Raw genomic sequence first — 16,629 nt, forward strand, 5'->3', positions numbered from 1 at the left:
ACATCCGACAAGAACTGAATGCTAGCCCACCAGAGGACCGATTTAATGATTTTAAAGGAAATTTAATGACATGTTTTAGACCTGTCTCTGGAAAAGCTGTAAGAGATTTTATTCTTAAATCTCCAAGTAAGAACTGTGACCTTGATCCATTGCCCACTAACCTTTTGAAATTATGTCTTGATGACTTTCCCTCCTTGATCACCAGAATTATTAATCATTCTCTAGAGTCAGGCATTGTTGATGATTGTCTTAAATTGGCCATTGTCACCCCTCTTTTGAAAAAGCACAATTTGGACACAAATCAGCTAAAGAACTATAGACCTGTCTCTAATCTTTCTTTCATTTCTAAAATCACTGAAAAAGTTGTGTTACATCAGCTCCAGGAGCACCTTAATGAAAACGGCCTGCTTGAAACTTGTCAGTCAGCTTATCGGAAAAGCCATAGCACAGAAACAGCCCTTCTTTCGGTCACAGATAGTCTCCTCTCGAACACAGACAAAAGACTTACATCTGTAGTGGCATTTTTAGATCTGTCAGCGGCATTTGATACAATTGACCACCAAATTCTTATCAATCGTCTTAGCACTACCTTTGGCATTAAATCTACTGCTTTAAAATGGTTTTCTTCATATCTTTCAAATCGTCAACTCAAGGTTAAAGTAAAACATAGCACCTCTAAAGTCATTCCTCTTGTGTTTGGTGTCCCTCAGGGATCAGTCTTAGGGCCTATCTTGTTCACTTTGTACACTCAGCCTTTGTCTGACATCTTCAAAAGGCACTCATTTGATTACCATAAATATGCAGATGACACAGAATTACAAAAAGCCGCTCCACTATCTGATTTTAAAACTGTCATTACTGAATTGGAAGCTTGTGTGGCTGATGTAAAAACATGGATGGACAAAAACAAGCTAAAGCTCAATGAAGACAAAACTGAACTCTTAGCCGTTGGAGACCTAACTCGTCTTAAGGCAGCAGAAAAGGACCCAGTTACGTTTGGCCCTGCTTCAGTAGCATTTCAAACACCAGCCAAATACCTGGGTGTATATCTCGATCAAACCTTGACTATGAACGACCAAATTTCATTTTTGTGCCGCTCATGCAATTTTCATCTCCGAAGGCTAGCCTCAGTCAGACCCTACTTAACAGAGAAAAATATGGCTCAGTTGGTTTCCTCTTTTGTCCTGTCCAGACTGGATTACTGCAATTCCACTCTTGCGGGTTTACCATCTTCCTCCATCAACAGATTACAGAAAATTCAGAACAATGCTGCACGACTGGTTCTCACCAAAAAGAAATCTGATCATGTTACACTTCTGCTGAATCGATTACACTGGCTTCCGATTGAATCCCGCATTCACTATAAGTTAGCAACACTCGCCTTCAAACATTTTGACAAGTCTCTTCCATTGTATCTCTCCTCTGTATTGGAAACATATGAACCGCACAGAACATTAAGATCCAGTTCTGAAAAGCTGCTTAAAGTTCCAAGGACTAATCTCAAATGTGCTGGAAATAGGTCTTTCAGAGCTCAGGTCCCCCAAGTGTGGAACTCTCTACCTTCATCTCTTAGAAATGCCTCTGATCTACATTCCTTTAAGTCAGATCTGAAAACTTACCTTTTCCGTAAGCATCTTTGTTCTGGGCGGAACGGTTAAGCCAAGGTATGCCTGTTAACAAGTATCTTTGTACTAGCATTTTTGTAGTCCTGTTTTAATGCACTGTGTATTTTATGTAGTTTTGGTCTTAGATGTGATAGCATTTTTTCTAGTCTGGTTATTTTTAATGGGCGTGTGTGTGCGTGTGTGCGTGCGTGCGTGCGTGCGTGCATGTGTTTGTGAGGGCACAGTGCTCTGGTACGCGTGTGTACGTGTGTAGGCATGTTAGTATGTCCGAACAGAATTCTATGTTAGAAAATAAGAAATATCTTAATGCTCATGCAATTTTGTTTATAGTGCAGTTAATATTTAATGTCTGCTTGTGTGTGTCTGTGTGCGTGTGTGAATGTGTCTGTAAGGGAGGGACATCTATATCTATCTATCTATCTATGTGTGTGTGTGTGTGTGTGCGCGCGCGCGCGTGTGTGTGTGTGTGCTTGTGGGTGTGTGTGTTCTATAAAATGCATCTTGTTTCAGTTAATCTAAGTCTTATTTACTTCATAGCTTTTATAATCTGATTCATCTCAAGTGCTTTTTCATTCATATGTACACACTGGATATTTTCCATCGTCAGATAGCGGTTGATGTGTTTTTTAAGGCATGTTTATAGTAAACTGGATGATGTAAGGCGCTTTGAGCAGCATTGGTGCTGGATATCGCGCCATAGAAAAACTATGTTATTATTTTTATTATTATTATTAAAGTCCTATTGAATTTTTAGCGTCCAAAATTCAAGAATCTACTTTACTGGCAATTTTTGTGCATGTATGAAACGATATTTTCCATTAGTAAATGTTGCACATCCATTTTCAACTTTTATTTTGTACGTTATTTTACTCAATTTTGATGCCGATTCAGTCACTAAACTGACGTGCCAGCATCTTGCTTTTTTCGCTTTTGGTCCCACAAACCATGAAAATGTAATCAATAGGTGCAATAATTTTGGACGCTAAAATAGGACTAATCCGTTGCTTCATTTTTATCCCGACGTGGCAGTTCAGTTCCCCAAACGCATGAGCATCTGTCTCTCTCCCTCTCTGCGTGTGGGTGTGTGCTTTTACCTAGTCCCCACAACGTGCACTCAACACACACACCCTAACATGACTACACGTGTGTTTCAGTCGGCAGGTACGGCATCGGGTCCTTCAAGACAGTGCTGGGTGTGGGCAACGCGCCCAGAACGTAGACGTCTCCACTTCACCTGAACCATTCTCCGCCTCTCCAGTCCTGTTTCCCTGGACCGTGACGAAAGGGAAAGAAGTTACGTGGCTTGACTGTGACCACGTAGCTTGACTGTTTGACCACGTGACTTGGGTATAAACCCCACTTTACTCCAGTGCCCATGAAGAAGAAAATTTGTTCAAAATTCCATTCCCAGTGTTACTCATCTATGTAGGCTAAAAAAATTCATTTTGGGGAAAAACATTTGAAACAGAAATTCAACTGGAAACGTGCCTTTAAAAACGTTTGCTCTATTAACTCGTTTGATGGATGACTGCACGAAAGGCTTACATCGGGGTTTTGTTGTTTTCTGACGGTAGGCTTTTTCTTTGGTGCCTCCTTAACATACTATGCTGTATTGTACGTTGTCTCATTTCCGAAACAAATTTACATTGTCAGAAAAAATAACAAGTCCAACGTAAAATAAAATCAACCTACGATATTAGACCCCTCATCTTTTTGATCCACCTGTACCGATCTGTCAAAAGGATCCAGAAAAAAACAAACAGTACGTTCTTTCCTGTTCATTTTTCACGTTGTGTTTCTTCCATCATCGTCAGTCAGGTTCGGGAGGTAGTTTTGTTTCAGTCTCTCATTTTTCATGAGGAAGGTACTGGGACTTTTTTCGTTTCCGTTTTTATTTTGGCATTGACTTTTTTTCCCAATGGGATCCATTCTGCAACTACTGTATGTCGAGATTTTGTACTGTTTGGCTGGTGATGATAAGTAGATAAAATAAATATATCAAAATTGAATATCCGTGATTTCTGTAGGCTGACCAGTGTCGATGTGAGACGTCAGTAGCTAGCACCTCCTTTCTTCATGATCTCAAGTCAGTCAAGTGTTGCTGGACATCAAGTGTCCCTCACAGGGTCGCGTCTTGCCGATTCAGTATTAAGTAGTGTGTACATAATTATTATCTGAGAGAGTGGAGGGAGGAGGGGGTAACATGAAGGGGGGAGGGAGGGGAGAGTGCCAACACTGTGGATGATGTGTGTGATTCACTGTGTTCCCTTCCACCAGCAGTGCCCAACACAGCATCACCAACTCAGGTGTGTATCATGAAGGACTCAAGTCACACATCTTTCAACACACAGCTTTTTTGTGTGTGTTAAAGAAGTAGTAGTGGCCATTTGATCAGAAAACACAGGCACCGTCACTTAACTGCTTGGGTGTAGCATTTTGTATGTAAAAATAAAGATAGGACTGATTTGTGTCTTCATTTGTGATGTGCAAAATAAAATAGTATTTAAACCAGCTGAATGTGTGTGTGTGTGTGTGTGTGTGTGTGTGTGTGTGTGTGTGTGTGAGGGGAAGGGGGAGGGGCATTAAAAAAATCTTACAAACTTTTTATTTTGGTAAATCCATGTTGAAATGTCAGAACAAACAATCTGAAGCTCTCAGCTGCTTGGCTGAGGTGTATTGAGGGAGGGGGTACAAAGAGAAACACATACAGGGTTCAGGGGTCAGGGCTGGGGGATTCAGCAAGCATGTGTTGAAAAAAGAAAGATACTGTCTTAAAGCACCTATCAATGGTTCTTGTAGACAAGAATCCATTTTCATGCAACCCTTCCTTCACACCTTCCATACTAAAAAAAAAAAAAAAGAAAAGAAAAGTAAAAGGAAGGTTATAAATGACGACCAAAAAAGTCAAGACTGGGAGATGAAATCTTTAATACTAATTCATAAATATGGCAAAAAATGACGTGAATCTCTTTTAATGGCTAATAAGGAAAATGACTTTCATATATATGAGCAATTGCATACAACAATGTGTGTCAATGAATATCAATGCAAACACACACACACACATACACGTGCACGCACGTACATCACTCTTTAATCAAGACAAAAACCATGGACAAAAAACAAAACTTCAAGCATTCTTTCTTCTCAAAAGTATGAGAACATTTCAAGCATCATGAACTGATGAAAAACATACATTGTGAACTGATGAAAATCTTTCTGAACTGGTATAAAAAGAATCAATGTGAACTGATGAAAATTTTTCTGAACTGGTATAAAAAGAACGATTGTGAACTGGTGAAAATCTTTCTGAACTGGTATAAAAAGAAACACTGTGAACTGGTGAAAATCTTTCTGAACTGGTATAAAAAGAAACATTGTGAACTGATGAAAATCTTTCCGAACTGGTAAAAAAAGAACCATTGTGAACCGTCGAAAATCTTTCTGAACTGTTATAAAAAGAACTATTGTGAACTGGTGAAAATCATTCTGAACTGGTAAAAAAAAAAAAAAAAAAACCATTTTGAACTGGTTAAATTTTTTTCTGAATTGGTATAAAAATAACCATTGTGAACTTGTGAAAATCTTTCTGAACTGGTATAAAAAAAAAAAAAGAACCATTGTGAACTGATGAAAAATCTTTCTGAACTGGAAAAAAAGAACCATTGTGAATTGATGACAATCTTTCTGAACTGGAAAAAAGAACCATTGTGAACTGACGAAAAATCTTTCTGAACTGGTAAAAAAATAACCATTGTGAACTTGTGAAAATCTTTCTGAACTGGTATAAAAAAAAATTTAAAAAAAGAACCATTGTGAACTGATGAAAAATCTTTCTGAAGTGGAAAAAAAGAACCATTGTGAACTGATGACAATCTTTCTGAACTGGAAAAAAGAACCATTGTGAACTGACGAAAAATCTTTCTGAACTGGTATTGAACTGATGAAAATCTTTCTGAGCTGCTATAAAAAGAACCACTGTGAACTGATGAAAATCTTTCTGAACTGACCAAAAAAAACCAACAAAAAAACAAATCAAAGACAGAAATGGGGAAATGACCCACATCAGACTCCAACAAATAAACAATGCCCAACATTAGGGAAAAATAGAAAATATGAAACAATCAGAAAAGAAAAGAGAAGAGGAGATAGGTCTTCAATGTTCATGTCTAACACCAGCTGAATCAAACACAGGGATTATGGAACAGAAAAACAGTGCAAACCCTGTAACAGGACATTTCCAGTTCACCACCGCTGTGACCTTGACCCTAACTTTGATCTTGGGAAGTATTTTTGTTTCAGCCATCATCTTGGACTGTACCAAGTTTCAAGAAAATTGAATGAACAGATGTAACACATGAAATTGTTTCCTTTTAGCCAAATAACCTTGACCTTTATCCTCTCATCCTGCTTATCATAACATCACAAATGGTATGACTGGAAGGGCCTTATTCATATCTACCGTTCTATAAAGTTAGGTTTTCATACCACTTGTGGTTGTCTAAATCACACACACACACACACACACACACACAGAGAGAGAGAGAGAGTAAACTGAGACAGGTGATTACACAGACATGTTATCTAACGACCTGTGTGGAAAACGTGCTTGCACATTGATACAGTGCAGCAAAAATGGTCCGAATGGAGTTAGGAGCCAATGTATGACAATGTGACAGAAACAGAACACAGTGTGACTCCTGACTACTGCCACTGCTTCCAGTCACACCTGTATTGCTGCGCACCCACCTAGACCCCACACACCTATTGACATGACTTGGGGAACCACCCTCCTCCCTTCTCACCACTCACACCCCATTCACATTTCACCAGTCACACCTGTACTGCTGCGCATCACCTAGACCCCACACACCTGTGTTGACATGGCTTGGGGAACCACCCTCCTCCCTTCTGACCCCTCACATCCCATTCACATTCCAACAGTCAGACCAGTTCAAACAAACACTCCACACAACATTGTACAAAATGCATACACAAGCTCCTCTTTGATGTCACACTCATGTCACATGGGACACATGTTAATTACATGTACCAAATGACACAGTGACTGACAGGAAAACAGCTAATATTAGTAAATGTGTCTATAAAATACTTTCAAAATCAATATCAACACAAATACACACAAATTCCAGCATACATATGAACACACACACACACACACACACACTCACAGACACATGCCAACATACAGTACACATGTACACAGACACACACACATAACACACACATGCCAACATACAGTACACATGTACACAGACACACACACATAACAAACACAGGCCAACATACAGTACACATGTACACAGACACACACACATAACAGCAAGGCAAAGGGCTGAAGGAGAAAGAACAGTCACCTCTGACTAGATGTCACAGGACTGAAGTAGATGTCACAGGACTGAAGGAGAAAGAATGGTGACCTCTGACCAGATGTCACAGGGCTGAAGGAGAAAGAACAGTCACCTCTGACTAGATGTCACAGGACTGAAGGAGATGTCACAGGATTGAAGGAGAAAGAACGGTGACCTCTGACTAGATGTCACAGGACTGAAGGAGAAAGAACGGTGACCTCTGACTAGATGTCACAGGACTGAAGATGTCACAGGACTGAACAAGATGTCACAGGACTGAAGGAGAAAGAACGGTGACCTCTGACTAGATGTCACAGGACTGAAGGAGATGTCACAGGACTGAAGGAGAAAGAACGGTGACCTCTGACTAGATGTCACAGGACTGAAGGAGAAAGAACGGTGACCTCTGACTAGATGTCACAGGACTGAAGGAGAAAGAACAATTACCTCAGTCCAGACATCACCAATCTTCCAGGTCGGTACGCCCTCAGCAACTTTTCTTGGCACAGTGGCTGAACACATGTACTTCATGGTCACCAGTGCAGGCAAGAGAGACAGGAGGAGAAGAAATGAGATACAGGATGAATAATTACTATCAATGTAACCAGCGCCAACCAGTAACTGTTACAACTCAGCGCCAGTCAGTAACTGTTACAACCCAGCGCCAGTCATTAACTGTTGTAACTCAGCGCCAGTCATTAACTGTTATAACTCCGCGCCAGTCATTAACTGTTACAACCCAGTGCCAGTCATTAACTGTTATAACTCAGCGCCAGTCAGTAACTGTTATAACCCAGCGCCAACCAGTAACTGTTACAACTCAGCACCAGTCAGTAACTGCTAAAAACCAATCCAAACAGAAAGAAGGGATAGTACAGTATAACACAAGCAGTAGTACAGTACAACACAAAGTAGTAAGTACAACATAAAGTAGTACACTACAACACAAGCAGTAGTACAGCACACAAAGTAGTACAATTCAACACAAGCAGTAGTACAGCTCACAAAGTAGTACAGTACAACACAAGCAGTAGTACAGCACAACACAAAGTAGTACAGCACAACACAAAGTAGTACAGTACAACACAAAGTAGTACAGTACAACACAAGCAGTAGTGCAGTACAACACAAAGTAGTGCAGTACAACACAAGCAGCAGTGCAGTACAACACAAAGTAGTGCAGTACAACACAAAGTAGTGCAGTACAACACAAGCAGTAGTACAGCACAACACAAAGTAGTAAGTACAACATAAAGTAGTACAGTACAACACAAGCAGTAGTACAGCACACAAAGTAGTACAATTCAACACAAGCAGTAGTACAGCTCACAAAGTAGTACAGTACAACACAAAGTAGTACAGTACAACACAAGCAGTAGTACAGCACAACACAAAGTAGTACAGCACAACACAAAGTAGAACAGTACAACACAAAGTAGTACAGTACAACACAAGCAGCAGTGCAGTACAACACAAAGTAGTGCAGTACAACACAAGCAGCAGTGCAGTACAACACAAAGTAGTGCAGTACAACACAAGCAGCAGTGCAGTACAACACAAAGTAGTACAGTACAACACAAGCAGCAGTGCAGCACAACACAAAGTAGTACAGTACAACACAAGCAGTAGTGCAGCACACAAAGTAGTGCAGTACAACACAAGCAGCAGTGCAGTACAACACAAAGTAGTACAGTACAACACAAACACAAAGTAGTGCAGCACAACACAAAGTAGTACAGTACAACACAAAGTAGTACAGTACAACACAAGCAGCAGTGCAGCACAACACAAAGTAGTACAGCACAACACAAAGTAGAACAGTACAACACAAAGTAGTACAGTACAACACAAAGTAGTGCAGTGCAACACAAGCAGTAGTACAGCACAACACAAAGTAGAACAGTACAACACAAAGTAGTACAGTACAACACAAGCAGCAGTGCAGTACAACACAAAGTAGTGCAGTACAACACAAGCAGCAGTGCAGTACAACACAAAGTAGTACAGTACAACACAAACACAAAGTAGTGCAGTACAACACAAAGTAGTACAGTACAACACAAGCAGTAGTGCAGCACAACACAAAGTAGTGCAGTACAACACAAGCAGCAGTGCAGTATACAAACACTTCAGCACAACTTGCAGTCCTTCATTTCCTCCTCCAGTCAGAATCAGTTGCCATCGGTTCAACAGCAGTCCCACCATTCAGCCACCACTCTGTCACTGTCCATCAGGACAAACACCTGCTGACACAAGGTGTGACCAACATCCACTGTCTCCACACCTTTACACTAAACACCTGCTGACACAAGGTGTGACCAACATCCACTGTCTCCACACCTTTATACTAAACACCTGTTGACACGAGGTGTGACCAACATCCACTGTCTACATACCTTTATACTAAACACCTGTTGACACAAGGTGTGACCAATATCCACTGTCTCCACACCTTTACACTAAACACCTGTCTCCTCAAACACAAAGTCACTTACTCACCTGATATGTTCATCATCAAATAACAAAAATAAACAGTATCATCATGTAACAAAGTTGTTGGGGTTTTCCACAGGACGGCACAAAACACAGTCCAATCAACCTAAAGTCTTTCTATCACTACTTCCTTTGGTTATGGCAACAAAAGAAAAACAGTGTCAGGAGCATTGGTAACAAAAAAGATGAACAATATGTAGGACACACAGCAGTTTACATTCTATTGATCCTAAAACAGAAAGGGCATGGCAGAACCAAGTAGATAACCAGAAAAATATATCTATACATATGTGTGTGTGTGTATGTGTGTGTGTGTGTGTGTGTGTGTGTGTGTGTGTGTGTAGCAAAGCAGTTACTGATGCCCCAAAAAGAAAGGGCATGAAAAATCCAAGTGGATAACCCAAAGAACAATCATATCAAGAGTATCATAATAGCAAAGCAGTTATTGACCCCAAAAATGAAAGGGCATGAAAGAACCAAGTAGTAGCTTGAATAATGATCATACCAAGAGTATCATTAAGAATTAACATACTTTAACAAAGCAATTACTGACCTCCAAATGGAAAGGGCATGAAAGAACCAGTACCTAGCTTGAATAATGATCATACCAAGAGTATCATTAAGAATTAACATACTTTAACAAAGCAATTACTGACCTCCAAATGGAAAGGGCATGAAAGAACCAGTACCTAGCTTGAAGAATGATCATACCAACCAGTACATGGCTTGAATAATGATCATACCAACCAGTACCTAGCTTGAAGAATGATCATACCAACCAGTACATGGCTTGAATAATGATCATACCAACCAGTACCTAGCTTGAAGAATGATCATACCAACCAGTACCTAGCTTCAAGAATGATCATACCAACCAGTACATAGCTTGAAGAATGATCATACCAACCAGTAAATAGCTTGAAAAATGATCATACCAACCAGTACATAGCTTGAAGAATGATCATACCAACAGTATCATTAAGAATTAATGTATATGTAGCAAAGCTGTTGTAGACCGTCAAAAAGAAACGGCCAGAAAGAAGCAAGTAGATAACCTGAAGAAATGCTCCCCCCTTGAAAATCACAACAAGGAGTTCAAATCGTGGCAAAATCTCCAGGAATGCTGACCCACTTACTTGTGCTGCTGCTGTCACGCTTAACAGGTAGTTACGTCTATCTACAATTAACACATATGATGGGTGCAACAGCTGAATGGTTCAAGTGTTAGACTTTCAATCCAAGGATCCCAGGTTCAATCCCAGTATTTGCACAATTGTGCTGCTTTAAACCCCTTGTATTTGAACTTTGCTCATCAAATACACACGTTAAACACCCCACAATCCTTATCAATGTTTGATGGGTTATGGAAACAGAAAATCCCCCCACATCAGTGTATTGCTGCTATTTTGGCAGGGTAAAGACGTAGCACAGACAGTGCCAACTCTGCAGGAACAGCACACTCCATATTTTGACTGACTTTACCTGGAAACAGTTCATAAATAATGATAAAACAACAACAATAACAGCAGCAAATGATGATCATGATACTAGTGACACTGATAAACAATAACTACAACAAATGATAATAATAATACAGGTGACACTGATAAACAACAACAACAAGGACAACAAGAGCATATTCCCAACGCCCCACCCCACCAATTAAGTGCCAGCACTGTCAGTAAATGATGAAGACTGGAAGTAAACTCCTTCACTCAGACATGCATCCATCCAAAACAGCACACAAGGCAATCGTCATAACATTTCATCTGTACAAAATCAGCTTCAGTCAGCAGGATGACTGTAAAGAGACATCAACACTGAGAACAAAGGATGACCAACAGTGTGACACAAAGACATCAACACTGAGAACAAAGGATGACCAACAGTGTGACACAAAGACATCAACACTGAGAACAAAGGATGACTAACAGTGTGACACAAAGACATCAACACTGAGAACAAAGGATTACCAACAGTGTGACACAAAGACATCAACACTGAGAACAAAGGATGACCAACAGTGTGACAAAGAGATCAACACTGAGAACAAAGGATGACCAACAGTGTGACACAAAGACATCAACACTGAGAACAAAGGATGACCAACAGTGTGACACAAAGTGCCACATGACAACTGACATCTTTCAAGACATTCAAACCATCAACTTTCATTTGTGGCAATGCATGAATATGAGCAGCAGCAGACACTGAGAAAATTTCATGTGCAAATTTACAGTATTTTAATGACAAGACTTCATTTACACATGATACAAAGAATGCATCCAACCCTTCTTCTCATATGAGTGCTGCAGGGCATTTTTCCCTTTTCAAATGGAGTCAGTCAGCTTTGAATGCAAAACATTCATATTCAAATGATGTAATTTACAAGAAGCACATGACATTAGATGCCATGTTTTGTCTTGTTCAGCAAGTCTGTGATAACTTAACAAGTGGCCTTGAATAAAATAATGCTCAGTCTGTTTATATGCCGACATCTTGGTCCAATAGAAGTGCAACATTAACAGCATCAAGAAAAAACAACTTGACTAGACAGGATGTCCGCTCAAAACTTCTTGCTGACTGCAGCTGAATCATCTGCAAAACTGATCAGCTGATAATCTCACTCATTGTGTTGTGTTGTATCATGTTGTGTTGTGTTGTGTTTATAAGGTCTACAGCACACACATACACACCACAAAATGACATTTTCCAGCAAAATTCTCCAGACCTCAGAAGTTTGTCAACTTCCTGGCTGGCTGACGTTTCCCTCTCCAATTAATGTTCACACAATATCTTACAGCTCAACATGCAGCAACATAATATGCAGCAATATATTTATCTCATACAAGAAACAGAAAAGAAGTGATGGACTATGTGTTTTACTGCAGTATGTGTCAAAGTAATGACATCAAAGAAAGGTAGGAAGCTGCTGTTTGTCAGTGTTTGCCAGAAGCACGGTTTCATATCATTTACATCACTATATACCATTTCTTACCAACAGAGTGTGAAGCACTGTTTCATATCATTTACATCACTATATACCATTTCTTATCAACAGAGTGTGAAGCACTGTTTCATATCATTTACACCACTATATACCATTTCTTATCAACAGAGTGTGAAGCACTCTTTCATATCATTTACACCACTATATATCATTTCTTATCAACAGAGTGTGAAGCACTGTTTCATATCATTTACATCACTATATACCATTTCTTATCAACAGAGTGTGAAGCACTGTTTTGTATCATTTTCACCACCATATACCATTTCTTATCAACAGAGTGTGAAGCACTGTTTCATATCGTTTACACCACTATATACCATTTCTTATCAACAGAGTGTGAAGCACTGTTTCATATCATTTACATCACTATATACCATTTCTTATCAGCAGAGTGTGAAGCACTGTTTCATATCATTTACATCACTTTTATACCATTTCTTATCAACAGAGTGTGAAGCACTGTCTCATATCATTTACATCACTATTTACCATTTCTTATCAACAGAGTGTGAAGCACTGTTTCATATCGTTTACACCACTATATACCATTTCTTATCAACTGAGTGTGAAGCAGTTTCATGTTATTTACATCACTATATACCACTTCTTATCAACAGGGTGCAGAAATATTAATAACATTCATTGGTGTGATCTATCTTCATTAGATAAACCATTATTTCACCATCTCCCTGAATGTGATTTACCATGATGTTTGCCTAATTTTAACAAAAGTCCTTTGTATATTAACCATGACTGCGATACACTGACAAATATTTAAACTCAAGCGTAGAAAGCACCTTTTTTTCCAATAAACATTCATTTCTGAGTGTCAAAAAAATTGCGTTTGAAGAATCTTGTTTAAGGATGACTCAAACTACATCTGTGTTGACATACTTTATCATTGTACACATGCACCATGTATTGATTACTCCAGCACTTGCAAACTTTTGCAAAGATCAGCAACAAATTGAAACATACAGAAAACTGAAAAAATGGGTTCTGTTATCCATATTCACTTTATGTGACAAGAGTAACATTCAAAACTAATGAAAATATTGTGACTGAAATAAACACAACAAACATTCAGACATGCAATCTTCAGCAAAAAAATATAAATGACCAAGTTACTGTACAAAGTGAATGATCAATAACCAAGTTACTGTACAAAGTGAATTATCAATAACCAACTTACTGTACAAAGTGAATTCTTGAAGAAATAAAGAAGAAACAAAACAAACTGCAGTACAGTACACTGTATTCTTAAAAACAAAATGTCAGTACTACATAGTGTTGCTGACCAGTTCTCTGTAAATCAGTTGTTGAGCTGATTCTTCAGACAGCAACTAGCACCCAGTCTGGGATACAGGAACTACCAGCACCCAGGCTGGGATACAGGAATTACAGGCACCCAGGCAGGGATACAAGAACTACCAGCACCCAGGCTGGGATACAGGAACTACCAGCACCCAGGCAGGGATACAGGAACTACCAGCACCCAGGCTGGGATACAGGAACTACCAGCACCTAGGCTGGGATACAGGAACTAAGGGCACCCAGGCTGGGATACAGGAACTACCAGCACCCAGGCTGGGATACAGGAACTACGGGCACCCAGGCTGGGATACAGGAACTACCAGCACCTAGGCTGGGATATAGGAACTACGGGCACCCAGGCTGGGATACAGGAACTACGGGCACCCAGGCTGGGATACAGGAACTACCAGCACCCAGGCTGGGATACAGGAATAACGGGCACCCAGGCTGGGATACAGGAACTACCAGCACCTAGGCTGGGATATAGGAACTACTAGCACCCAGGCTGAGATACAGGAACTACCAGCACCCAGGCTGGGAATATACAGGATACAGGCTGGGATACAGGAACTACCAGCACCCAGACTGGGAATATATAGGATACAGGCTGGGATACAGGAACTACCAGCACCCAGGCTGGGAATATATAGGATACAGGCTGGGATACAGGAACTACCAGCACCCAGGCTGGGAATATATAGGATACAGGCTGGGATACAGGAACTACCAGCACCCAGGCTGGGGTACAGGAATGATCCCAGCAGCTCCAAGACAGCTTGGCGAGGAGAACTGTCCTAAATCTGGACTAATTCCATAGACTTAGGACAATTCTTAACACTGACAACCAACTTACTATACTTTGTGGCCATGCATGCAGTGAAGTGTTCACATAAGCATGTATACAAGAACACACACAAACACTGACACATGTCCACAATTGTGTGCACACATCCACACATCCAACACACACACAAACACTGACACATGTCCACCAATGTGTGCACACATCCACACATACAACACACACAACACCTTAGACAATGACACAGACCTCAACCTCACAGCAGGACATAAAACCGAACCTCAATGTACAACTCAAATTATCAAATGCCAAAGTCATTCTGCATTGCAAATCGATTTACTGAAAGCACAGTATATTTATGTTTGCAAAAGAAAATCAAATCATTACAAGCATGTATTTGCATCTGCAACAGAAAATCCAATACAGCAAGCACATATATGTCTACAATGCTAAATCAAAATAACACAGCTTGATTCTTTGGATTTCATTGTGTATTGAAAGACGTCATAATTTTTTTTAATTTTTATTTTATTTTATCTTTTTATCTGACAAGCTCCTGGTCATGAACTCTGTTTACCACCAATACCAGCTACTGAAGTGATGATTCATAAATGCTTTGATGATTCATAAATGCTCAATTGTAAAACAAGGAGACATATTTGAGCACCAGAAATGTGGTCCTTAAGCCATGACAGCAGCTTTCCAGTTATACATAATATATTTCCTTAGTCACAGTGACAGACATTACTGATGTAACCAAATCAATGACTGAGAGTAGTACTCAGGCCAGGTTGACAGTAGTTCACTAAATGTAAGTGAACAAAACAATACTCTACTATGTGTTATCATGGCGCTTTGTGTGGTGGAGAATTGAGAAAGGAATAAAACTATTGCTGTGTGCATTGATCATGTGGGAAGCCGGTGAATGCCTCCTGGCAATGTGACAGTTACAGCACTGGAAACGCTGACCACAATGTGACAGTGACAGCACTGGAAACGCTGACCACAATGTGACACTGACAGCACTGGAAACGCTGACCACAATGTGACAGTGACAGCACTGGAAACACTGACTACAATGTGACAGTGACAGCACTGGAAACACTGACCACAATGTGACACTGACAGCACTGGAAACACTGACCACAATGTCACAGTGACAGCACTGGAAACACTGACCACAATGTGACAGTGACAGCACTGGAAACACTGACCACAATGTGACACTGACAGCACTGGAAACACTGACCACAATGTCACAGTGACAGCACTGGAAACACTGACCACAATGTCACAGTGACAGCAGTGCCACAGGAAACCTTGACAGGGACTGGCCTTGCATCAGGAGAAAATGCACAAGTACAAAGACAATGCACAAAGAACCCCTGACAACTGTCTACACTGCAACGTGAGAACAGTTCATAACAAAGAACCCCTGACGACTGTCTACACTGCTACATGAGAACAGTTCATAACAAAGAACCCCTGACGACTGTCTACACTGCTACATGAGAACAGTTCATAACAAAGAACCCCTGACGACTGTCTACACTGCAACGTGAGAACAGTTCATAACAAAGAACACCTGACGACTGTCTACACTGCAACGTGTGAACGGATCATAACAAAGACCCCTGACGACTGTCTACACTACAATGTGTGAACAGTTCATAACAAAGAACCCCTGATGACTGTCTACACTGCAATGTGTGAACAGTTCACAACAAAGAACCCCTGACGACTGTCTACACTGCAATGTGTGAACAGTTCATAAGAAAACAACTTTGTGGACGGGGATAAACAAAGTGTTCCGGTGTTGTTTTTTTAATTCCAATTCGGAGTGACCTAAAACTGAGCACAGAATACAAGACAGAGCTGGAGAAGTGAAAGACTGAAGAGCTGAGGGATGGAGGGAGACAGTGGAGGTAGGAGATCAAAGTTTGACTGTTTTTATCAAATAAAAGTGTGAAACATGAAGATGTGCACCCTGTACTGTGTCAGCTGTTCATC

General features: G+C 40.2%; 1 protein-coding gene across 5 annotated transcripts in view; it reads left to right on the top strand.

Moving 5' to 3' along the window:
- The window catches only part of LOC143284624 (uncharacterized), a 21,661-nt gene extending 17,530 nt beyond the window's left edge, over window positions 1-4,131 (top strand). For all 5 annotated transcript variants that reach the window (XM_076591481.1, XM_076591486.1, XM_076591485.1 and 2 more), the window contains exon 6: window positions 2,780-4,131. In XM_076591481.1, coding sequence (XP_076447596.1) covers window positions 2,780-2,844 — 65 coding nt within the window. In that variant the 3' untranslated portion in view covers window positions 2,845-4,131. The remainder of the gene's footprint in view (window positions 1-2,779) is intronic.
- The last annotated feature ends 12,498 nt before the right edge of the window (window positions 4,132-16,629 follow it).

This window comes from Babylonia areolata, chromosome 8 (genome assembly GCF_041734735.1).
Source record: "Babylonia areolata isolate BAREFJ2019XMU chromosome 8, ASM4173473v1, whole genome shotgun sequence".
Taxonomy (NCBI): domain Eukaryota; kingdom Metazoa; phylum Mollusca; class Gastropoda; order Neogastropoda; family Buccinidae; genus Babylonia; species Babylonia areolata.